The sequence below is a fragment of the Opisthocomus hoazin genome, chromosome 5, assembly GCF_030867145.1.
Source record: "Opisthocomus hoazin isolate bOpiHoa1 chromosome 5, bOpiHoa1.hap1, whole genome shotgun sequence".
In the NCBI taxonomy this organism is placed as follows: domain Eukaryota; kingdom Metazoa; phylum Chordata; class Aves; order Opisthocomiformes; family Opisthocomidae; genus Opisthocomus; species Opisthocomus hoazin.
Window position 1 is genome coordinate 10,667,627 of NC_134418.1, and position 26,355 is coordinate 10,693,981.

Sequence of the window (26,355 nt, forward strand, 5' to 3'; positions counted from 1 at the left end):
TTAGACTGCTGTTGTCTGTGCGTGCTGTGTATTACCAAACTACATTGAGCCCTGATTCCACACTGCCGTGGAATCACTGCCGATTCTTGAGGGAATCCTTGTAAATTAAATTAGTAAAAATGGCGGGCAAAGTAAGCTACAGCTCAAGTGCTCATTTCCACTTCTGACAATAAGGTCTAAAACACTGCTATTCCAGTTAGGTAGCCTTTTACATTGATTTTGCATAAGCACAAATGTCTACAAGAATATAAGACTATGGAGCTGTGATATGAAAATCAGAGGCAGTGGATCCATGCACATTTCTTCGGTGTTTGCTTTCTTAAACAGTTTCCACTCAGGCCCCTAGTTTCTGCCACTGCCCTCCTGCCTTGTAGTACTGGCATAGCTCTTGGTGCATTTGTATGCTGAATTACATCAGGGAACTGATCCAGCTTCAAAATAATCATATTTCACTGGGCAGTGAGCGGGTAAATTCGGCTGCCACTGCTGCCAAAATAAATACTTGTAAAAATTAATATTCAGATCATTGTTCTTCTCAGCCCAGGAAAGGTGATACAAAGACAAAAGAAGCAGTAACTCCATTTGAGAAACATGAATCTTAAGTTTCATAATAAACCCTTTCAAAAGGGGAAGGACAGGGAGGATAGCTGATGCCAAACATAAGGCAGAAATCTTTCTCTGGGATAGTTTCAGTTCACTTACTACGTAGTATGTTTGCTGTGAATTTTTCCAAGAAAGTAAAAAGTAAGACCTATGCTTATGCAAAATTCAGCTTTGTTTCAGTACCAAATGGGTCATTATAATTCATCATGGAAAATTCACTTCACTTCTTTCTTTTCTGTTTCATAATAGACATATTATCCTAAAAATATTGTTGCATTTTTGTATACATGATTTCCAGGCTTGGCCACTTACCGGTTAGCCAATATTAACCGACCCATGCAGAAACTTCCTCCAGTTTGTATCCTGATTAATGCCATCACTTTAAATTACAGACTAGAATCAAGCCTGTATGTCTCATGCTAGCAGCATGACAAATAGCAAAGCTAGGAGCGTGTACTACTAACCAGACAAAAATCAGGAGGGTCAGACTACAAGAGCACAAATCTAAATAATTGCAAGACACAGCTCTCTTTATATTTGTTTACTTACTTAGGTATGCAGTGTGTCAGACTTGACTTTTCTACAAGTCATCAGTATCTTCTATTCTATTAGACTTTTCTAATTGGTTAATTAGTTTTCCATCCCTTAACAGCACAGTCAGGTTCCAGTCATTATCAACACTGTATGTTTCATTCATATTACATATTTTTATTGTATTTGGATGTTTTATACTCATTCTAATATGATACCTGAGGTGTCTTGTTTAGTTCTTTGATAACCTGTTGGTGACCTAAATAAAATATGCTTGTTAGTATATTTTCCAGCTGTTTGTTGTTGTTCCTAGTGAAACCGACAATTTTGCGCTAGATTTTTTCTCTCAAAATAAAAAGACAGCACGCACAGGTCATTCCAGAATATGTTCAAGGGAGTTCAGCACCCCAGTAGTGTCTCTGCCAGTCTGCATGAGCCACTACAGATGCCAGTATTGTCAAGTTCCACTTCCTGGAGATGAGTCTTTCCTCTGACAGCCACACATTCTCACCTGAACTGCAAGGAGCAGATAGCAAAGAACATTTTGCAGAGCAAAATCTCTGTCAGAATCAAGTAGGTTTTGAAGAGCAATATAAATGCTTGTAGGAGCTGATCAGAAGTAAATAAACTGACTTGTTTGGAAATTTAATAAATCAAACAAGGAGATGGGCATCCTTGGCAGATCAGAAATGGGGGGTGACATCAGTAAAGAATAAGAGAAAACAGGTAGAATGGAACTGAGCTGTGAACCGTGTTGATAGCAAAGATAGGCAGCTTGTGTTTCACGTACTTGAATCAACTGTAAGATGCTAGGTGGAGTAAGTGGGTCAAAAGGACTAGCAAAATTATCTTAACAATAGCATTGCGGATGCTGATTTGCTAGTTGATTTGCTAGAGAAAGATTGCATTAGTTAAACCCAGGAAAGAGATATTTATTACAATAAAATAGAAAATGTTGAGACACTACCTTAGATTTTTAGCTATGAAGTGATAGGTAAATACTACTTGAAGCCTGCTGTTCAAAAAGAGTGAAGAAGATGAGCACATAGACTGGTTATGATATCCTGGAGAGAAAAATGACCTCTGAAGTTATGGGCCTGACTGACAGGCAGAGTGGCAATAGTACCAATAATTCAGGAAAGAAGTAGCATGAGACCGCTGGAGTTCTGTTCTAGCATTGCTGAAATTAAGCTGACAACAGCTACAAGGAAATGTCACAGAGAGAGGCCCGCGTTTTAGACTGTAGTTTAGGGTTCTTATTTGTGTACATGATAAATGTGAATGTGTTATGAAAGGAAGTTGGATTTAGTCATAAGGGAGTGCATCTGGAAAGCACAATCTGTCTTGATCAAAATACCCCTGTCAGCTGTCTGCCAGGGACATAAGACCATTCTTGAGGGAATCCTTGTAAATTAAATTAGTAAAAATGGCGGGCAAAGTAAGGTACAGGAAAATAAGTGAAAATGGGAAGGCAAATATATGTTAAAATGAAGGACTTTACAATATGAATGTATAAAAAAAGAGAGAGGCATAAAATCCAAAGGGTCGAAGCCGTAGGGTGAAAATATACCAGCCACTGTGAATAACTTGCTTTGCAAATGATAGCACAATTAACTGGTAGATTTCCATATTAGATCTTTTACTAAGTATGGAATCAGACTGTGCTGAAAATTGTGCTCAAAATCCAACACAGCACTTCCGCTGGTTTCACTGTGCTGCTGCAAAGGTGATACAATCGAGAGGTTTGTGTCATAATGCTTCAGCTAGATTTTCTTCTTAATTCCTAGATGCTCTAATTTTACTTACATGTAAGGTTAGGTAAGTAATTAAAACAAAACCCAAGATACATGATTGTGTGAAATAATAATAGTATTTTTTGCTCTTTCATAAAGACTATGTAGAAATGTTTATGTTTTGGCAGTTCACAATGGTTGGAAAATGGCTGTACTATAGAGGTTTGGAGTGCTCTGTGAGCCAAATACTGGGCAAATGGAAGAGAAAGATAAACTGGGTTCTGTTTTAGGCTCCACCATCTTTCTATCCCTGTCCTCTCTCTTAGTCACCCTCTCAAGCTTACTTGCCCAGGTCTCTTACTTAACCTGTCCCAGTTGCATCTCTTCAAGTTGTTGATTCCAGTGCTATGGTCACTGTCCAGCAAGCTCTGCTCGCCTCTGGTATTGTTCTGCTCACCTCAAAGTTCTTGCACATTCGGTTCCAGTCTCTACTGTACCTAAATCACATCAGAAATCGCTCTCTATCCCTTCAAACTGAAGCCCACAAGAGGCAGATGTCACAGAGCAGGTAGGCGAGACAGACGCTCTTCTATCAGTTTGACTGACCAGCATGGCTTGTCCCAGCCTCATCCTGTGTCGTAGCGAGAGCTCTGCTTGCCCTGGGCTGGGCATGGTATGGGCACACAGAATCTTCTGGGAAGCTTACTGCTGCAATATAAATTCACACAAAACACATGCAAATGGATATTTTTCACTTGGCAAAATGTGCATGGATTTTCATTAGGAAACCAAAAGGCCAAATTTTTAAGGCACTGCTTGACCCCTGTGTGCCACTTTGAAAATACATCCCTAGCTGTCTCCCTGCATTTGATTTTCAGCTATTTACTGTTTCCAAATAGCTAGTTAGAAACCTGAAAATTTGACAACTTTCTGTCAAATATCAGTTCCTTATATCAGACCATGTGAGCCACTCTCATCTTGTTCCTCTTGAATAGCATGGGAGGGTAGCCATTAACATCAACAGGAGCAGAAGTAACCTCGTGATTTTTTTTTTTTTCCTTAGTGGATCTTCATAATTTTATTTAAATATCAGTGTTCCCATCTGAAGATATTCTCTCATTGTATGGAATCTCGTCTCAAGCTTCGAGATAAAAATCTGTTTGGAAAACATTTGGGTGTACAATCTGCTTCCAAGTATATTCCAGAGTGACTGCCCAAAGTCAGAAGCATTATTCTGTGCATATATTGGTGTAAATAAGATAAGTAGTTGGCCATCTTTATTTATAGAGAAATGATGGCATTAGATACTGCTATCAAGAGTTATGTTCTTCTAACAGTGAGTTCGATTTAGCTTTACACAGTCCATTTACAGTAACAGCGGCCGCACATCTGATCCTCATGTACTGCTTTGAAAAAGCACCCATCTTTCCCTGTATTTTTTGTAATTGAGGTAGATCAAGCAGATAACATATCCAAATAACCTTTGGGATACATTTTTCTTTTTCACTTATTGCACCTTGCAGCTACTCAGTATTTCAATATACAAATAGGGGATTGGAAAATTAGTACTAAAGAAGTAGAAAGTGAATTTTAAAGAGCAGAGGTAAACAATTACTCTGACAGTAGTCCAGGTCTGTCTGAACCACTGTATGTATAAAGATACAATCTTCTTTTGGTGTGATGGAAATGGATAAATAAATTGCCGAGTGTCAGGTAGTTAATAGTGTTTAAAAAAACCCAAGGTGTCAAGAGAGAACGTAATCTCTACAAGGCCACTCAGGAAGAGAGACAGATATGCTCCTGTCTCAGTTATTATCTTCCAACTCTTAATTCACATTTCTATATACAAGTGAAGTTACAGAAGCTCTCTGATTATTAGCCTCATTTTTTTCAGAGAAATACAAATGAAATATGGTAAGGATTTTTAGTCCTTCAATAGTGGGAGATAAATAACCTGGTTTCCTCTAATTAGAATGTTATGATCAAAATTAGTCTAGAGGAGATTCTGTGTTAACCTCCTACATTGTATTTCTGCAACATGTGAATCTTAAATCACAAAAAGAATTTCTATTTGTTGTTCTCGGTGAATGATCAGACTTGATTTTCTACTAGGAAGAAAACTACACTTGGACTTGTAATTAATTGTTTTTATAATCTTCATGTTTATTGTAAGTTATGATGTTTATAACATGATATTGGATTTGTTTTTTGCTGCAGATATTTTCAAGAAGAACGTAGGTTCATTAGTAATATGATGGGTTATTCCTAGTTACAACAAACAAGCCTTCACCTTTAATCACCAAGAATCCTATTATGCCCCTCAAACCTCCTAAAAACAAATAATAAGTGCAAATAAATGCCTTTGCTTCAATGTTGTGACCTTGTTGCTATTAAAACAGAATTCGATTTGGATTATCCTTAATAACACATTAATTTAAAATAATTCTATAAGTCTGTCTCTGTTCTTTAAATTATTAGTATTCACATTCACATTTACATCTCTATTTGTATTGTTCTTCATTTGAATGCCCCGGCTACTTCTCCTTGTTTATCTTCCTAAATGCTTTTTAATAGTCCTTTCATCAGACTGATGCCCTCCAGATAATATCTTCCTTCTTGTATACTAAACCCCCTTCTTTTTATTAAGTATTCTTCAATTAAATCTATCAAAATTATCCATATCCAGAGTGATCCTTCATCCAGTGTATATTGTACATAAAGATATTTTTTCGTCAGGCCATTTATAGAAATGGACCGCATCTGTTCATTTTGAAAAAAAGATTAAGTTTTGTACCTACCTGAAGCATCCCAAGCATTTTTTCTTCCTTGTGACTGTTAGAATCAAGCTTTTGCTGTGATGCCAAGAGACAGATTTTAACACAGAAGTTACCAGGCAATGTTTGTACCTTTCTCTATGCAAATAATTCACTTTATTTTCAGTGGAATTATTTGCTTCTATTAGAGTTGCAGGATCATACCCATCGTATTGACCTTTACAAATTGCATTAAAAAAAGCTTACTCCTGTAAAATCAGAACTGCCACCCCAAATTCACTATTTTACTCCTTTATCCATCTCGTGTTGATAGCAATATGTGTTTGAGCTTTCCATTTTGCAAGAACATGGTGTAATTTGGCATAACTCTTCATAGTTCTCATTTGTGTTGTTTCAGCTGTGTCTCACACATGCCCACTCCACTGTGAGTAAAATCCCCAAATGTCAAAAGTCATAGATTTAGTTTTAAATCTGAAAATAATGGAATGCAAAATTATTTTGATACATGTGGTGAAAAAAATCCAACTAAATTACACAAGTCTAATTTGTATTATTAGTCACTGACATAAAAGTATGTTAGGATATTTCTAAGGAAAGGACGGAATTTTTGTGATGTGCTGCCTATGAGATTGAATATTAAGTACAAGGGAAAAGTAACATTAACTGTACATCTTCAAGATGGTCAGCATTATCACATGAAGATGAAAATACTAGCTTCTGACTGCAACATAGACTGTAAATAGTAGAAGCAGGACATTCTTCTGCTTATATCCAAACATCCCGGTTTTTTTCTCCCATTGAAATTACTGGAAGCATTTTCACTGACTTCAGAGGGAAAGAGGACTGGGTTCTGGTGACTGATTCAAAACCCCGTGAAGTCAATAGGAATATTTTCTTTCATTTCCGCAGCATTTTGATTAGACCCTTGGAGAGGACTAGCACTGATATCTGAAGCACTATAAATTAATCAGACTGCATCTGCAAAGTGTGCATATTCTGCCTAGAAGTAGAGAAGTTCAGTACATACTGTTACTCAGTTCTCTGAGGAGGTGAAATCTATTTTATCTTTTCATCAAATATTATCTTCTTTCTAAAATCTTTGTTTCACCTTAAACTAAATCCTTCTCCTGAGAAGTCTTAAAGAGGGCATGGCTGATGTTCCTTCCCTTTCCTCTCTCCAGAAACAAGAGCTCTTCTTTCTCTCCTTATCCATCCTTTTCAGATCTCGCTGGCCCTTAAACAGGTCCCATTGTAACCATCCTTATTACCATACACCCACAGTGGCAAAGCTTGCTTTTTTTACTTCTTCATTTAACTCATGCTATTTCTTGTACTAACATGTTGAAAGTTGTTTGTGTACAAAGTCCTATGCTTAAGCTTTCTTACACAGTCTCTTCTCCATGTCCATGGAAGCAGGCTAAGGGCATTAGGGATTTCTCAACAGGGGGAAATAACGCCAGTCAGCACATACTCAGACAAGAGTCGCATTTTTTTCACAGGATCATTCAGGATAATTTCAGACAGGATCTACTTAAGCATTTGGAAATCAGAAAAAGCTGAAATTCAATGCCACAGAGAGAACACTTTCAGATATTTGTATGAGAATGACATTGTGAACATATATAACGGTATTTTACTTATATCCAGTGCAGCCATTGGTCAACACAGTCATATATAGGCTTCCAAACATTAAAAATATAGGACCATCCAGTATTCATCTACCATAAACTGACTATGCTTGACACAACAAAACAAAAAAGAACAAGCTGCAACATTAGAGACAGAGAGGTTGTTTCCCGAGCATAGAGTAGGCATACTGGTCAAGATCTATTTTGTCTTCTGATAAATTTCAATATTCAGTGCAACAGAAGATGATAGCTGCATGTGTAAGTTATCTGGCTTTCCTCATGCTGAACGACTCACGCAACATACTTGCAATCATTGCTAACTGCTAGTTTTTTTCAGAGAAATACATGAGGTAAAGTATACTTGAAAAGGTAAGAAGATGGTCTGATGGACAGAAAAAAGGCTGACAAATTAGGATTTATTAATTCTTTTCTCGCTGCCACCAATGACTTAGTGTGTTGCCTGGGGCAGATCTCTCAGCTGCTCCATACTGTGGTTCCTGCATTTGCAAAATAATATTAGCCAAAAGGAATCTCATTTAACACAATTAATGTGAGTGAAGGGTTTTGAGAACCTCATACAAAAGGTGCTATAAATGTACAATCTGTCATCATATTGTACTGTTTCAGGACCATGTGACCCATTTCTGTAATACATCCCACTGACATAAAATGCAACATAAAGTCACACAGAAAGAATGCGCTTAGGAATCAGCGCTAGAAGTGACACCTACCCAACATACTATTTTCCCAAACCAGTTATGATTTCAGATATACAGATAAACTATAAATATTCTGTTGAGGACACAATGCACTTTTTATGCAAAGAGTTTCCTTACTGTTTTAAAGCATTGGGTTGGTTTTTGATTCACTGAATTATCAGCAGAGTTTAACCAACAACTGGCTCACCTTTGAGATTTCTTATCCAAGTACTGATCTGCCCAGTCTTGTTGGGTTTATTATGAGTTCTGATGAGATCACTTCCTTAGATAACACAGCTGCAGGCTGCTTAACTATTCTCAATTTTTATATGCAGAAACAGAACATTTAGTACCACTTGTAATTGATAGCAGATTCAAATGATATTATTTCAAGACAAGACTTTTTGGCCTGTGTTCCACAGAACTACCAATCAGTACTATGTTCTGGGGCACAGTTGTCCCCAGGCTGCACCTCCTGTCACCTTGTGGCTTACTTAGCTCGAGGCCATGTTGGTTACGTACTTTCTTGCTCAGGAATTAAGCAAGAGTAAGCATTTATTTTTGTGTTTGTCGTAACAACTAACTTCTGACTGACTTGCTAACTCAGGACAGTAAAAGAAGTAGAGTAAATGTAAATACACACTTGCATTTTTATGCTGTTTCCTGAACTGAATAGGAGATATGATGTGGGCACAGCTTGTTGGTATCTACTTTTGGTCATCTCTCCAAAGTACACTTGAAAAGCACTGGTTTGTTGTAGCACTTTATACATGTATGATACAGCAAAGTACTCAGAAGGTGAATGCAAAGATTCTAATCAAGTAAAGATCTTGGAAACAATTTATATTCTAGCATTCTAGCAGAGACAGTTTTGAGAATTTTTGTTGGGCTTGTTTCCAGTGAGCTTGTCCAATTTTACTATGGACTTTATCATCAGAGCTGCTGTTGTCTCCAGATTGATCTGTTCATGAACAACAGCATTTGTTCAAGGGGACCAATTGTTTTAGATTCAAAATGTCATAGTCCTGCTTTTATTGGAATATGTCATCCTCTCTCACTTTGCCATCCAGGTATTTAAGTTTGCTTTTGCCTTTTGTGGTGAATTCTCAGATATCCCATATCAAATATGGGATATATATTTGAACATTTGGTGGTGGGTTAGATTTCTGGATTTTCTTTGTCAGTTTTATGAAAGAACTCCCATAAATCTTCATCCAGAAAAGATATATTTGGAATGGACTCTGTGCCTCACAAGAATTCTCAGTGTTTAGCAAGATAGAGTCCATGCTTCCCAGCAAATTTTTTTTTTGCATATTTTCAGATGTTTTCAGTCCCTTTCCCCTGCTCTTCCATTGTGTCCATCCTCCATCTAAGCTCATCTGTATCTCCTGTTTCCCCTTACCTTCCTTTTCCTCCTTTCTCTGTGCTTCTTCTTTGCCACCTCACTCTAGTTGGCTCCATTTTCCCAAATGCATTCCTCTTTATCTTTCTCACATCTCAACCACAACCTGTTGGTTCTTCTTTCTCTAGATCCTTGATTAAAAATGTAGGTGATATCCTGCTAATATGCGCTCAGTCTCTAGTGCTGCCCAGCAGACTTGTGAAGCTTCCATGTCTCCATGCAGTGATTAGTTTTGTTACACTCTGTTTCTTCTCACCCAACATATCTGGGTCACAGAATGTATTCAGAGTCATATCTGATTACTTCCATTATAGAAATAAAGTTTTTTCTATCATTTTAACTATTATTAGCCTTAAGGACCTAAAAACCACAAACTGAGCTTGATTCTGTTTCTGTTTCTGTATGTGTATCATTAGTAATGTTGTCTATTACAGTTCTGCTACAGAGGGAGTCAGATGTATTAGTGTCATCCCAATGGCAGTAAAGAAATTACCAGGATGTATGTAGGTGTCATTTTGCCTGCATCCATGTGTGTGTATATATGCATATATAGATATATATGGATATGGAGACAATTTTGTGGAGGCACTATTTTTTCCTGGTGATGATGCACAAATTGTAAGGCATGAAACTTGGCTTTTCAGCTGGAGTCCTGAAAAAGAATTATGCTTACTCTGAATGACAGCCTGAGAAAATATACTTGGAATGCTTCTGCATCATTTTTTTACATTTAAAAATTAGAACTGTAATTTTAAAGTTTTGCCTTGTATTTGCTCAGTCTGAAAGCCCTATATAGTGTCATACATCAGAAGACTCACACAGTTCCTTCCAGCAGCCTCTGATAACACTTTTAAACTAGAAATGAATCACATTAGGGAAATAAAGTGATCAAGATGCTAGCAGATAGCCTACTAGGCAAGGTGAACCTCTGATCTGATATATTATTGCAGTTCAATTGTTGTCACATCTCAGAGCTGTGGGAGAGATCATATATCAAATGTGGACTACATGTTTTCAGACGATGCCCTTAACTTTTTTCTTGGCTTCTTGGCTAACCTTCTTAAGTCAAAGAATCATTATTGTTTGTCATTTTGTCATAGTGTGGCTGTTCTTTTTCAATTCATGTAATAACAAACTGTTCTGGGCCTCAGATTTTATTACAGTATTTAAAGGTGGTTCACACTAGAAGTTTATCATGCAGTAACAGATATTCCATAGGTTATTTATTATGAGTGAAACTGAGAAGTTCAGGAGTGTTCAGACTTTTTAAAGGGATTATGAGGTGGGATCCAAATGGTGTGCAGTGACCCTCCTTCTTCTGTTCTCTTATGGTATTGCATGAACATTGTGAGTGACCAAGAGCACAGCTGGATAAGAAACACACAGTCTCCATTAACAAGAATCCTGGCACTCACAGGTTTAGTTTAAAATAGTCATATTCTTCAATATTAGGTTACAGTACCAGTTAAGAGTCATTTCCATAATCCCTGTCCAGCTTCTCCCCTCGATTTAGTGTTCCGAAGTAGCACAGACTTCACCTACAAAAAACAAGTTTCCTACTGGAAAAGCAAATTCTTCCTGAAACTTTCTCATACTGTTGACCAAGCTAATCATTGCTCCTGGCTCAGAAACTTCAAATTTTCTTTGTATTAGCTGTTGACATTTACACATCAAGGCCTTTTAACTAAATGTGTATGTCAGCAGATAAACTGAAGGTTTCACATTGGGGAAGGTTACGTTTTACTTAACAAGGGCCATTCATTTGTATGCACTGCCCATATTTGATAGTATTAGAAGTGTGTCAGCCCTACCAAAGGCACTGCTGTTCATTATTCATGTTTTCCAATTACTTCAAAATGATTGTACTTATTTTGTACACAACTAACATTTTCTTTCCAGAATACATTAATCGTTATTAATTTTGTATCTCTATAGACTCTTAACGTGACAGAGGAAAAATTTGTGTTGGATACACTAGCTGGATGCATAGCATATAAATCCTTATTGGATGTAGTAGTCAATGCCTTTTTTGTTCGGGATGGGAAATACTGCCTGGTTTCTGAGCGTAATCTTTATATAGGTAAGTTTTCTTTAAAACAACAAATATGTTTACCACAAAACTTAAAAAAACTATTATTTTACTAATGCCAGTCTTAATATTATACTACACGTGAAGCATTGTCATTGTGCTCAGTGCAGTATGAAATACAGGACCTTTTCCGTTGGCCTTATAATATAAAGCCTAAATACTGAAATTGTTATTTAGTCTGGACTTTCACAGGTGTTAACTGGAATTTTACCTTAAGAAAATTTTGCAGAATATGCCTGCATATTAGGTAACATGCAGATGGAAAATAGCATCGGTGACTGGGAGAAGTATCTTGGAAGTTTAACCATCACTTTAAAAAATGTTCTTTAGTGATTTCCCTTTATTCTCTTCTGTGCAACCTGGTACCTCTGCCTTTCAGATATTGAAATTCTATAACAAAGCTCTGTCTGCTGAGAAACACGGCATGTCTCACAGTATGAAGATATGATTGTCTCTGCCCATACATGGGTTTCTTCATTACTGACCATCACAATAACATAGACTTCTGGCTGTCTCTATGAGTGAGGTCAATTACTTTATTAATTTCCTTTTGTTAGTTACTTGGTTAGAAACAGTTACAATACAACTATATCTGGTAGCTTGAGGTAGTTAATCAGAGTAGTTACTATGCCCAAAGTTATTTCAGGCATTGAGGAGTACATTAAAAAGTAACGTAAAAAATATTTTTATGCTATGCATTTTAATACACATATACTGAGGTTGATTTATTAAGTCCCTAAATAAGTTGGAATCACAAATCGCGCTGGCTTTAGTTCTCTAAGTCAGATATCTTCTGAAGCTGTGTGGGTACTTTGAAAAGTCCAGTCAATTTAATTCAAAATGGTTGAAAAATACAAAAAACATATCTAACATATCTACACTTTATGTTTTAAAAGCTATTCAGTTTTTATGGCAATTCTGGTTGCTTCTGTCACAATCTGGAAAGGTACAGAAATCTAAATCAAATAATAAATGAAAGGGCACCTAAACTGTCAAGGATTAAATTAATAGTATATTGAGTTTATTCTAAATGGTAATGCTTCGTTGTCTCCATTTCTCCAAAGCCATGTTTTTCAGTGTCTGGGGCACATAAATTATACCTTTAAGCTGAGTGTTGCTATAATTGGATTGTCAGGACCGGTCCACTCAAAAGCCTCCATTAATCATAGGCAGGCAGTAGGCCCCGGAAAATTTTCCTTTATCAACAAGTTGAAAGTCTAAGGTCATTGGCTTACTTTTTTTTAAGCTGATTGTGGTTGCCTTTGCCAAGCTGCATTGACACTTAAATGATCAAAGCTGCTTATAAAGGCTGTTGCTATGTGTGAGCAGATTTGAATTTAATAAAGCTTGTAGGAGATAAATGTATATTCTGCTAAGACTGCTTAAATATGTTGCTATGCTAAAGCACAAGATTGAAGCCTAACGATACACTGAGTTGGCTACAGCCCATTGCTCAGAATTTACTGATTTTATCATTACCATTTGGTGGCAGCTAAAATACTGCAGTGCCAGTGAAGCCTGGCTGATCAAAGTGAATATGGTCAAAGGAAAGCTGATACAGGAGCTCATGAACTTTACAGGTCTGCAAAAATCTCAGAGCACTGACTGTGCCTCTTCCTGTATCAAACTGCATACTTGCCAGAGAGGGGTGTAAGAATCAGATTTGTATTCCCCAGAGAATTTCACAATTTAAAAACTTGGTTTTATTCTAATACACAATAAAAACAGAGATTACAACACTTTCTGCAAAATGGTCACTTGCAAAAAAAAAAAAGAATTGTATTTTACATTTAAAATTTTTGTTATGTACAATATTGTTATCATGATAAACTATGATTTTGGAACAGAAGTATAAGAGCTATCCTCTCTGAAAACATTAAGAACAGAGTATGTTGAAAAATTCACTATCAAGCTTTCTTTTATGTCTCCTGTTCACATAAAATTTTCTCAGAATAAGTTGCTTGCACTGAAAATTTTGGTTACACTAAAAGACAGCTGTTTCCAACAATGTAATACTGTCAGAAACTTTTCAGTCACGTCTCTCAGGAGCCATCTGACTCTTCTTCTCCCTGCCTTATTGCCAGACTAACACAGAATTTCACAGATGGAATATACAGATAGTTGTTGTATAATCTGATACTACTATCCAAAGGAACAAGCCACTCTTTTTCTCATCACTGGCTACTCACCCTCACCCCTATGTCATATCTTCTCTTGAGTTAGAACTTGTGTTTAGCGGCCGTTCAGTGAACTGATCAAGAAAGTGCTTCAGGTTAAAATTCACCACCTTTTTTAACTTGGCTGTGTGGGTGACTGAACTTGCCCAAGAGAAGAAACAGCAGGAAGTAAAAGGAGGGGATGAGAAGAAGCAATTAGGAATTGACAGAACTGCTTATTTTAGTGGTGATGTTGGCATACTGAAATGACTGTGAAATCATGGCAAGATCTTACCTTCAGCATACAGGATTCCCAACGCTGGTATGGTAGATCTCCCAGTTTTGCAGACAGATATTTGCAGGCACCAGAAAGACCTCTGTGAATGACTTGAGAGAGCTACAATTGTTTTACATTTTTTGTGTAAGTGGCCAGATCCTCAGCTGTTAAAATTCCATAAAATATGTATATTTGCACTAGCTTGGATCTGACTCACGAAAGAGATAACTGATTTATATGAACCATAGCATAGAGTCACGATGCTAATAGAGAACATAGGGTTAACATTATAACTTCATATTACAACTTCTCATTGTCAAGCATTGCTCAGTTAGATAAACAATATTGAAGACTGTTTAAAATTAAAGTAACAGTCTAAATCTCAGAATATGCTGAGTACAGGGTATAGGTTTATTAGAATTTCCTGATGTGTTTTAAATGTATGTATCTTTTGATAGTTATTTGCTACCTGGCTACTTTTCAACTAGAAGAGCTCGGTCTTCAGCACTTCAGCAGAATTGTGAAATCTCTGGACACTGCAAAAATGCAAAAGGTAATAAAAGTACAGAATATTTTAAAAAATAATTAATGATCTCTTCATTGTGTTTCATTAATCAGATGACTTTTCTCAACTTTCAGGATAATTTAAATTGAGGACTTAGTGTTATTTTCTGTTTAAATTCAGAAATTAAATTAGTATTTTGTTATCACAAAAAACTTTAATTTCTACGCCTAGGCAGTGACTGTCTCATGTTCAGTCAGAGATTAATTTAAAATGTATTTTATATAATTTGAGAAGGTAGAATAATCACATGATTTACAGTTCGTATGATTTACAGTTGTCCCTCCAACTTGCATACTCATTCTTGGCTCTGCTCACTTTCTTTGACTCTTGGCAGCAGAGGTTTTTCCCATACGCAGTGAATCTGTTGAAACTTGCAGTTCCTGCTGATAGTGTTCTTTTTTGCCTGAGCAACCCACTACCACTTCAATTATAAAGCCTATTATCCTTCCATGGCTTTTTCTCCTTCCCAAAAAACAATTGCTTTTTTGGAGCTACGCATGTACCAATTACCCAGTTACAACGTATGTGCGATTGACCAAGCCATTGCAGCCAAATAGAAAGCATGACAACAGAGTTCTGCCAGCCTATTCCTCTCTGGAGTCACAAATCTGGGGTTCACTCCACTATTTGTTTGCTAATTTTCATTAAATTTGTAGAAATATAAATATCTAATGCTTCTCTTTCAAAATGGTTGAAAGTGATGATTACCTTAAAAGCTATGTTGTAAAGAGGGGCAGAGAGATAAAGTGAGTGGCAATGCTTTCTCATAAGCCCTGTTTTCTTAGGAAAACAGGCTAAAAATTAAACTACTGGTGACACAGCATATGTAAATTTCAATCATGAAGATGTTTCAAAGCGTAGTTCAAACACGGTGTTTGAATACTAAAAGTGGAATTCAAGAGAGAGGCAAATTTTAGTAATTCATACTCAAAACACTAAGGTTTATCCTTATACTGATTATTTTGACTGTTCATGTGGATGCCAGTGTCTTTTTAATGAGTACAGTTGCTTTGTAATATGTAGCGAGACGGTAGGTTAGGGTATCTGCATAATGTTTTAGAAACACTCTATTCACTTTGTTTTGATGGACTTACTATGGAATGGTTTTTATTAATTCCATTCAGAGACAAAAATGACACATTTCATTAACTGTCAGAAAGAACAGAGAAGTGGCTGGAAGAATTATCATAATCTGGTAGACAGACAAATCACTCTGTCTAAAATGCTCTCCCAGCCCCTCCTTTGGTAAACATCTTAGGCATAAGCCACCGGATTGGATGCATCTTGAGCTCATTCAGCTAGCAACACAATTTTCCCACTTCATGCCAGTTCTCTCTTGTTGATTCCGTTCACCTAGCTTTACATGGCTTAAGCGTCAGTGCCCTGATGTTCTATTTCAGATAATTTCTCCTTCATTGTCTGGAATAACTCTTTTCTGATAGGGAAGTGCTGTATTATGCGATGGTCTGCACCTGCTACTTTTCTTCCTCTAGATGTAACTTTCTTCGTTTAAGTATCTTACGAGATCCTCATCACCATGGTACCTATGTTTCCTTCTCGTGCATTAGAAGAGGTTCTTTGTCTCCAAAGTGATGCTAGATTATATTAATGCACCTGCAGCAGAGGATTTAGAAGCAGCATTTGGTCCCCCCAGCAACAGAGACAAAACGAGCAGAAGGCGGATCTGCAGCCTTAGCAACAGAAGTTGTCAGAAATTTGGGATTCTCCTTCAGGGTGCTGACCTGTAGATTTGGCCTGATGACTATTGTCTCTGAGTTCAGTTGAGATAGATACAGAAAAATTATTCACGTACATTTACTTAGAATAGATTTGCTTCAATTAAAAAAGAAAATTTTCTGCCTATCACAGGCTGAATGGAATTTTCTTAATCATGCAGATAAACCTTACTCAAATGAGTAGTCTTCATGAAATAAGATGGACTATGCAGTTGAGTAAAGTCAATTTGTGTGTGTAGACCTTCTCTTGAAGGACTACATGATGGAATCCATTCACATCAAAGTCACAGTGTTTCCCTATGATTGATGCACATTCAAATATTTTCATTAGGCAATATATCCAGGGAGAATAATAATGCTACCTCACTAACACATGTTCACATGCTTGAACAGAGAATCATAACTCCTCATTCTGTAATGTTAAGTATACATGCAAAAATTCTTTATGGTTGTATAATTACAGAACCATAGGACAAAACCCAATTCTGTAACTTTAGTGTGATTGTTCTTTTATGAACTTAGCTATGCATTGCTAGCTCAAGCCTATTTTTCTGTTCTATTATTCATACATGTTATTCTTTTATATTTGTTGTAAAATTTAAACGTTTGTATGTTAGAGAGAATACACGGTTGAAATAAAAAGTTGAAGTAAACAGCTTTATAATTTCATAACTGCCTTTAAAAAAATGTAAAGTAACTAGTGTTTTGTTGCTAGCATTCAAGAACGCATCTTGTTCTGTTTCATGTTCTGATTGCTTCTAACAGCAGCGAAGCTCTTCATAAAGAACTTCTGAGACCTGCAAAGGAAAATCACTATATAAGAACTGGATATTGTAATTGCTATTATGATGAGATAGGAATAGTAGGACAAGTTCAGCCTCATGGTGGACATGGGGGTAAAGAAAGTCCAAGTTGGACCATACAATGGCAGGAGGACCTGAGAGCATGCTGGGATGCTTTTCTCTACACCTTTACCTCAGGATCCTCAAAGTAGAGTTGCCCATTACAATTTCTTCATAGGAAAGCCTTCTTAAGAGCTTCTTGCCTTCCACTTGATTTCTCTGTTGCAGTTGAAAGGTACAATCCTACAGGTCATTGAGGTGGCATAGCTGAGTAACTGAACTATAATACAAGGGAAAGAATCAACAGATAAAGAGAGGAGTGGACAGGAACCTCCTTGATTGCATTTGCTACTACAGCAAATAGCTGTGGGTGTGTACAGCCAAAATAGTTTCATTGTCAGGTAGTGGCTGATCTATGTGGAGAAACAGAACCTGCTGTTTCTTGCAGTTACTTCCTTAACTCAAGAGTCAAAAGCGTGTGTTGTGAATATAAGGATATCAACTCTGCAAACAATTATGTGAATGTAAACATAATACCAGATGAGGAAACATCCCATTTTTTATTTGCCTTTCAGAAATCTATACAATCCCACTGTGTAAAAGTACATTAAGAATATTAGCAGGGCATGTTCAAATTCCCAAAAGCAAGGTATTAATTCAGCCCACCTGTAAAAATGCATTACAAGACAGTCTTTAATTATACACACTTGTCTTACTGCAGCCAGAGTACAGGAAAATAGTAAAAATGGGTACAATTAATTTCTGGTGTAATTCCACCACTTCTAGAAGGGAGATGAATCTTAGTTATCAAGCTCTGTGAGTAGTGAAACTCTTGGAACACTCAAGACAGAGGAGTAAGCAGAATAATGCTGTTACCAAAATGACTGTCCAGTGACTTCTCTAGGGAGACAGATGCTGGTAACGTCCAAACAGAAATCTGTGAGAACCTCAAGAGGCATTTTGCTGCTATAAAAGCAACGACTGCTGATATTGGAGTTGTCACCTATGTCACATGTGGCCAAAGACAAAACAGAGATATAAGAGATTTTTCCTACTAATTCTGTTCACAAAACACAAAAGTTTCTATTGTTAAGAGAAGAAATGTGCTGTGGCTTCACAGGTATTATTCTGCCCACATTCACCGTCTGTGATATAGATTATCAAAACCAAGATTGTGGACTTTGGCCCAGGAAAACTCTGGTCAGAAATGATGTCTGGTAATCCTGCATTGCCATATGCAATCTCTGATTGCCTGACTACCCGCTCCAGGGCAGCATTCAAAGCCTGTCTAGCAGGATGCATAATGGGGGCATATCATTATCATAGCATTTCTCTGGGGACTGTGACTAAAACTACTAAAATATGCATCACAGTATTGATATCTGATTACAGAGTTAACCATTCTCTGTACCTCACAGGAGAACATCATAGCATTTATCAGTCACATAATTACCCATTTGTCTTAATCAGTGTGAAATGTTAATAACCAGTACATAACTGGTGTTGCAGTAGAAAGCTTCAAAGCGTAATAGCCAGCTGTTAGATACCACAGCTAGAAATCACTAACTGTATGCCTTTATTATAGTTTCATCTGCCTTGAAGAGATAGTTGAGTTGCAAATACTTTGTAAAAGATAGTTATAGCATCTAGAAGACCTAGATGGAGAAGATAAGTCAGGGAGAGCTGAAACAACAGTTCAGAGGCTTAGTTTCATGTGGCGACGTAGTAGACAACTGACTGAAGCCTCTGAGGATGGAGTAGGCTATAAAAGAGGAATACTGAGGATGCAGAGGAAGGAATTCAGCTAAATGAAAACTAGTGAAAGAAAACTGGAGAATTTAGAAATCACCACCTGCAGATCAACAACTTCTGTGAGCTCTCCTAGAAATGTGAAACTAGCTTCACCCCTCAGAGTCTGCCTCATTTTAAGTAGATCAGCTCATGTTCAATCTACCACTGTGTACACACTTGCTTACAGGGGTTTAAAAACACATTTTTTATAAACTTTGTGTATAGTTGGGGCCTTCCATAAGGTAAGAGTACTTTGGCAGGTGACATGTTCTCTGGGTCTATAATCATATGTACAGCTGGGATATGTGGATGTAAAATTTCGCTACGATAACTGGTAGAAGTAGTGTATCTACAGTTCATCAGTTTTGTTGGAGAGTATGAACTCTGTCTGGACTTCTAGCATTTTATTTATACATTGCATAAGTACAAATTACTATGTTAGGTGAAAAATGTAATCCAACATGCATGCACTACAGAGAAATATTCTCCATAAGGAGAATGAATGAGTTTCTAGACCAATGGGATGAAATGCATGCCTTACCATATACTTAGCAAACTCCACTGAATCTGGAAGCACCAAAATATCAAATTCTTCACAATTCAACACCCAGTTTATAGTCGTGCTTTTAGGGATGACATATCTTCTTTTGGATGATGTGTTGATATACCAGCATCTGCAGTTTTGGGGAAGAGCAGTAGTTTCTAGGCAAGAATGGGAATCCAAGGGGATAATATTCATGTAGTCCCTCAGTTGTTGATCAGTCTTTTGACTCTACCAAAAACACAATAGATGAAAATAAGACTAAATTTACAGGTTAATTCCCTGGAAATGGTCACATCAAGACTATGGCATTCAAGTAGCAGGCTTTGCACACCTGTTGAACATCTGCAGCTAACACCTTGAGTCAAATCTGAATTCTTTACAGCTGAATTATTCACAAAGCTCTGATCCACCTTGAGCCTGGCAGCACATGTGAATTAAGAAGCTTTTTGGTAGTCCTCCAGAATTAAAAACTCAATACAAAGACCTATATGGCTCTGTGGAAACCAACCCAAGAACGGGCTGATGCCAAGTCTGAACCAATAAGCTCTGCAGTCTCCATTTGAAGCTTCTCAAGTGACTGCACACAGCAGTCTATATTATTTAGCATGCCTTTTCCTATTATTGGGATTATTTCAGCATGGTACTTGCTTGTACTTTCATTTCCAAGAATTTTAATTAAAAAGTTCAGGTTCAAGTTGGAATTTATGTTGCTGTAAATGATACACACTGAATCTGAGTGCCGTTTTTCAAGAGTCTGTTTCAAAAGGCCATTTGAGCAGTTGAAGTTTTAAAGAAAGGCTCCTGACCTTCTGGTGAACTCCAGTGGGAAACAGCAGTTCAAATGTTAGTTGCTATTTCTCCAGCATGTAGAGCCCTACAGTGTGTAAGTGTGCCAAATTTCAGTCTTCTAGTTTAATAGGAATATGCCAATTAATTATATTTCAGTAAAAGAAGAAACCATATTGTATAGCAGTTACTATAGTTCTCAGCAGTTCTCCCTGCCCAGTTCCCAGGGAGCCTAAAGGAACTTAAACAATTCAGGTGCAGTGTCAGGCCTGAGATAGATATAGATATAGATATAGATATAGATATAGATATAGATTAGAGATATAGATATAGATATAGATATAGATATAGATATAGATATAGATATAGATATAGATATAGATATAGATATAGATATAGATGTAGATGTAGATATAGATATAGATAAGCAGGAGTTGATTGTGCATATATTAGACTCTGAAACGCTATTGTACAATTACACTAAAATCAGTGTATTGCAGTAGTAATTAACTTTGAATAAAAACTTTTGTTTCACAATGTTTGAAGCAGATTAAAGATGCATCAAGCCATCCCCATGTTGTAGTCTCTAGATGTTTTTTTAGGCCACTAAAAATATTTTAGTATCTATTAGTGTTTCACAAAACAGGACTGAAAGACGTGGGGCTGTCCTAACAGAACTACGAAGAATCTACAAATATCCAGCACCTATGATTGTAATTACAGGGTAAAATACAAGCAAGTTCTTCGCAGCGTTTGTAGTAAAAGCAACTATCTTTTTGTAGGCTTATATACCTCATACCTTCAGTATTCATATTTAAAAGCAATCACTTATTGTTAGTTTCTTAGATTCTTCTTCAATGCCTTGTATTTGAACACATGGATAAAAGATGAATGGAGCCGGTTCTACGATTCACTGTATGTAAAAGAGAACTGGATTGATCCACTGCTAAGGTAAGCAGTACTTAAGTAGCCTGTGGCCACATCAAAGTTTAAATGCTGGGGAAAGCTTCCCCTGGAAGTTCAATTTGCTGTTAAAGTGTTTCTCCTATTGAAGTCACTCGGAACCCTTCTTGTCGTCATGAGACTACAGTAATCCCTTTTACTTACCCAGAGGCAGGGTTCTCTCATAGAAAAATCCCTTCACAGCTGTTGTACATGTGTTTCTCAGTGCCCCTGAGTAGATCAAACATCATACTCTGAAGACAAAAATAGAAGGTTCAAAATATCTTACAGAGTTAGACTTATGCCTCGTAAGTCACTTCAACATCTGTGTGACATTAAGTGTATGAAAAAAGATGTTTGACTTCCCTGAGTTTGGCTTTATGCACAGACCTGTTTAAGCCAATGGTCATAAAATCCCTTTTGAGCAAATCAGATAAGCATGTAAACAAGTGTTTTAAAATTATTATTTAGTTACACAATTGCAGCACCATTTAACAGTTTAAATGCTCTGAGGTGCCAATTGTGTCCACACATTGGTTAGGTGGTGGTACAGTAGCATGAGTACCCTTGCCAAACTGGAGCGTTTTCATGCGAGGGAACAGTAGCTCTGCAGCCTACTGTTTCACTCCTGTTTTTACCCAGGACAGATAAATTAGAGCTAGCATTGGTACACCTATGTGACTGCAGTCACACATCCTCCTCACTGTGGTACGGGTTAACCCAGATGATGGCAAACACTGTTAGACAAAAATATGTTACAAACAATGTCAGCTGAAAAAGAGTTTGCATCTAGTTCCAACAGTCATATCAAAGTCAACAGATTTCATTCTTTCATACTATGTAGAGTATGCCAAATTAGCAATGCATAGTATAGATTTGGCTTGCAGTACTCCAAATTCCACTCAGTTCTACAGGAACTGCAGGGATATATCTGAAGGCAGAATTTGACTCAATATATTCCAGTGTAGTATTTCTAATTATAACATACGCTTCCAATAGTATAAAGATACAGATAGAGATGTATAGAGAGACACACATATCCACGCAGTTTTTATATACACATATGCATGCAGTCAGATGCTTAATTTATTGCTAGTTTCATTAACACTAAGCTTATTGGAGCTGTCCTTCACAGCCAATTACATTCAAGGTAACGCACGTGTTTTGCATAGAAGTAGTAAATATAAGTTGTACACAAATGTTAAAGAGCATATTTGGTTATTTGGTTTAAAACTTCCTTCAAGGGGGCTCGGGATGCATTGATCAGTTTAATTAGTTCACTAGCTTAAATTCTTTTAAATATGTCTTTGTGTTCCTCTTTCTAATGTCAATGAGGTTAACATAAAGAGTCCTATTTAATTTAATGGCGCTGCATTACTTGCAGAAGTTACTTGCAAGCCTCATCGCATAATGACAGTCCTAGCTAAGGTAACAGTCACATAAGCTGTAAATTTGTACTCTATGTAATGTAAAAATTACATAATGTAAATGTAAAATGTAACATTTTACATTCCATTTTTAATGGCCTTTTACATTGTAACATGTAAATCTAAAATGTACTGTAAATTTGTATAGTCAGCTGCTTTTTATGTTCTGGGTAAGCTCCATTGCATGTGCAATACCTAAGGATAGAACGCATATAGAAGAGGAATAACTGACATGAAGCTGTCACCATAATTAGCCCTGTGATCACTTGTTTGTGTCTCACCTTGAATTCTGACTCTTCCTGCCATTCCTTGGAAGAAGTCTGAACCTTCATACAAGCCAAAATCCAAACACCGAGAAATCAAAATCGTCGTGACTGCCCCACAGGGTTCACTGAGGGTTCATTTGCTATTTCACCAAACTCCTTACACCTTTCTATTTTTTTTTATTAGAACTGCCGGTGCTATGAGATTGATTTATGTGTGCTCTGTCAGTTGGTAAAAGTGGCAATACTCAGACCACTGTTTGTTCATAGTCTCTTCATCTAAGTATGTTAAATATGCACTGAGTTTGTGACAGCTGCTTTTCTGATCCCTAGTCTGGTACTGCTGTGAAACGGACTGGCGACATCGCTGCTTATTCAGTAAAAACTGTGGCTAGTTCGCTACTAGTAGTCTGAATGGACTAGCATCTATCAAGAGGTGAAGTAACCCAGTCCAAGCAAATCATGAATACAGATTCATAGGTCAATTTTATTAAAATTGAATGGCTGAAAGCCTTACAGAATTTGCACCAATGCCAACCTCATATACTGCATGTAAGTTTGTATGAAAGAAAGAAATGAAATAAAATTGAAAAATCTGTTTTTGTTTGAAGATGGCAGCCAAAAGTACAGCAACTGGTTGAACAGCTCACAGATAAATTAAGTAATCCTACTACCACTGTCAAGACTTCGACGGTCACTCAGCCAAAGAAATTTAATTTGACTGTACCCAAACCACGTGCCATTCCTATACCTCGGCCAATACCTGTACTGGAAAAGAGGCCACCTGTGAGTTTTTTTATGCTTTTAGAGATACTAAGTTTTATGTATGCTTATGCACAAAATCTTGATAGGGGAGTCCATAGTCTCTTTAAAAATAATGGTGGAAAATCTACAACTATTGACAGATCAACAAGGATTTTTGTAATATTCTGTGTTACTGAAGATCAGATTTCTAAAAAAAACCCAAACTCATTTCTTTCATTTCAGTGAATGTTGTGTAAGCAAATTGTAAGCCAAACAAGGGAAAGGGGAAAGGTTGGTTCCTGTAGTTGTTTTGTGACTTTTGGTGGTAGAACTATACAATAGGTACAAACTGATGACAGCATTGATACAAGTGTTTCTGGCAGTCCTTGGATTTGTAAGCTGTTTGATTTGGATAATGCAGTGAAGCAGGTAAGAAAAGAACATTCAAATGAAAATTTTTTATAAACTTAGACAGATTTTTTATAGATGAGCTCTCATTGTAATAAATGGCAAAGCAATTTCACCGGAGGTGAGACGGACTCTAGGTTTGCAGCTCCTCTTTGAGGGTGGAATTTTATTCCTTTCTATTTGTATTACTGTTGATTGTCTAAAATTCAGGTTTTTCAGATTAATTTATTGCTCACCTATAAATGAGACTATATTTATCTTTTAAATACTATGCTTTTATTTTACTCATTGTCTAAGATTGTGATTCAGTTACAGTGGTACAAATCGGAGAGGCACAACTGGTTTTAAGCTGTCTCACTGGGTTAAGGCAAACGGGATTTGGGATCAAGCTGCTATGACTAACTTAATAAAGACTCCAAAATAGTCTATATTTAAATGCAGTGAGAGGTGAGCTTGGAATTCAAAGTTTTGGGCATTATGTGCCACCTTGTATTAGCACTTCAGGTTTTAAATAATACTTGTGTTGAATGCTCTCAGAAACCATTTACATCTTAGGACAGCAGCGCAATGTAATGGTAGTGTGTTATACAGTTAATGGGATTTTACATTGAAACAGCTTAATACCAGGCTCTGAAAAACTGCATTTAATAACTACTTAATCAGTATAGGAATGAGTCATATTGCTGTCATTTTAGTACCTTTATGCTGTGCAGCCCCTCTTAGAATAAATTTGCTTTAATGCGGAAGCATTTACTGAAATTCATTTATGTTGTTAGGATTATACTAAATTCAGTTTACATTCTGGCCAAGTCTGCAAATTTAAAAGCTTATGTGAATCTAAAACCATCAGTGTAGTAGTGACATATGTTGTGCTCAGTTCTGTACCTATCTCAGCAAATTAAACTTCACTTTAATTTGCCATATTGTTGCCAGTATCACCATTTCAGATCCTGAAGTGAACAGAGACTGAAAATCAGCCCAGAAGGCAAGAAAGAGTTAGCAAAGTGAGAGCAGGCCATAGTTTTGGCTGCTGTATGGAGGAGAGTTAGATGTAATTGAGAGAAATGCATGGAAATAAAGCTCTTCCAGATTACATTCCATAATCTGCTATAGAAACGTTTTCATCCATTTTCTCACAAAATTGTTAGGTTTATGAGATATCACTTCTTTCTCATGCACGTGTCAAAGAACTTGTCATGTGGCATATTAGCAGGGACTATTGTAGTCACGGTAACTACAGGCGTAGTTACTGCTCAACTTTGAAACAGCTGTATGAATACCTGTGGAGGCGTCTGGATTTTGAGCAATGACTACTGATAAGTTATTGCATCCCTCTGGTGAAATCAGTTCATTATGATTAATAGGATTATTATTTTAGGTACTTCTCTCTGCTAGGTTGCATTATATTCTATAGTAGAGACAAAACGCAAAGCAAGCTGAGACGTATCACATACCTTGAGCTTGGGAGCTGGGATAGCACTGCTGTCCTGTAACACTGAACACCTGCTGCTTTCCAGGAGAGGACTGGAGATGGGGGTTATGGCAGAAGGCAGGGTAGTTGTCTTGCTCAGTGATCTATATTGAGATGGGACTCTCCACTGTCCTTGGAAAGTTTCACTGGAGTCACATAGGCCTAGAAGGTTAGGATAATCATTCATCATCATGAACATTCATCAGAAATGAGGGGCATTAAGTGGAAAGGAAAAACACTTTAATTCTGAAATTTAATAATGAAACTTTTCACTCTAAATATTTAGTCTAAAGATTATACATTCTTATCTCTATTGTCCTTTGCACACAAGCACATGAATGCATACACAAGCATGCACATATGCGTACACACATTCATAAATACAAGTCTACAAAGAAAATGAGTGCTTAGCTTGAAGTTTGCAAAGGAAGCAAATGGAGACAGGTGCTTAAACCTGATAACATGCAAAATTATTTGGACTCATTTAACTTCCTTTGATATCTTGGCCTTGAGTTACAAATAAAATCACTTCTTTTACTATCACCTCTGTGCTAGAATAATAAGATTATGCAATTATTTTATTTTTAGATTTTCTGTAGACCAATAACGTAGTTAAAAAATAAAAAGGCTGCACTGACATGTTATTGTAACACCATTCAGCCACATTTAGTGTATTTTTTAGACGTTTTCCATATTACTTCAGCTGTGTTTCATGAGTTTAAATTAATGGGTGAATTTATTTGGCCAATAGAGAGGATTTTGTTTGCAAATATATAGACCCAACAATATATTTATCTTTATGATCTTGTTATGTATAAAAGTAGAAGCTCTTAATAAAATAGCATTGCATTAGCTTGCCCTTGTCAATCTTATGACAGTAACTTTAAAAAAAGAGTGATGACTCCCAAAGTTCAAGTGATTATTCATTTTGTTCTTCCTTAAACT

General features: G+C 36.8%; 1 protein-coding gene across 1 annotated transcript in view; it reads left to right on the forward strand.

Moving 5' to 3' along the window:
• CFAP99 (cilia and flagella associated protein 99) overlaps positions 1 to 26,355 on the forward strand; it is a 64,317-nt gene that overhangs the window by 3,771 nt on the left and 34,191 nt on the right. Inside the window, exons 3-6 of the mRNA XM_075420390.1 lie at positions 11,305 to 11,449; positions 14,350 to 14,444; positions 20,994 to 21,106; positions 23,399 to 23,573. Coding sequence (XP_075276505.1) covers positions 11,305 to 11,449; positions 14,350 to 14,444; positions 20,994 to 21,106; positions 23,399 to 23,573 — 528 coding nt within the window. The remainder of the gene's footprint in view (positions 1 to 11,304; positions 11,450 to 14,349; positions 14,445 to 20,993; positions 21,107 to 23,398; positions 23,574 to 26,355) is intronic.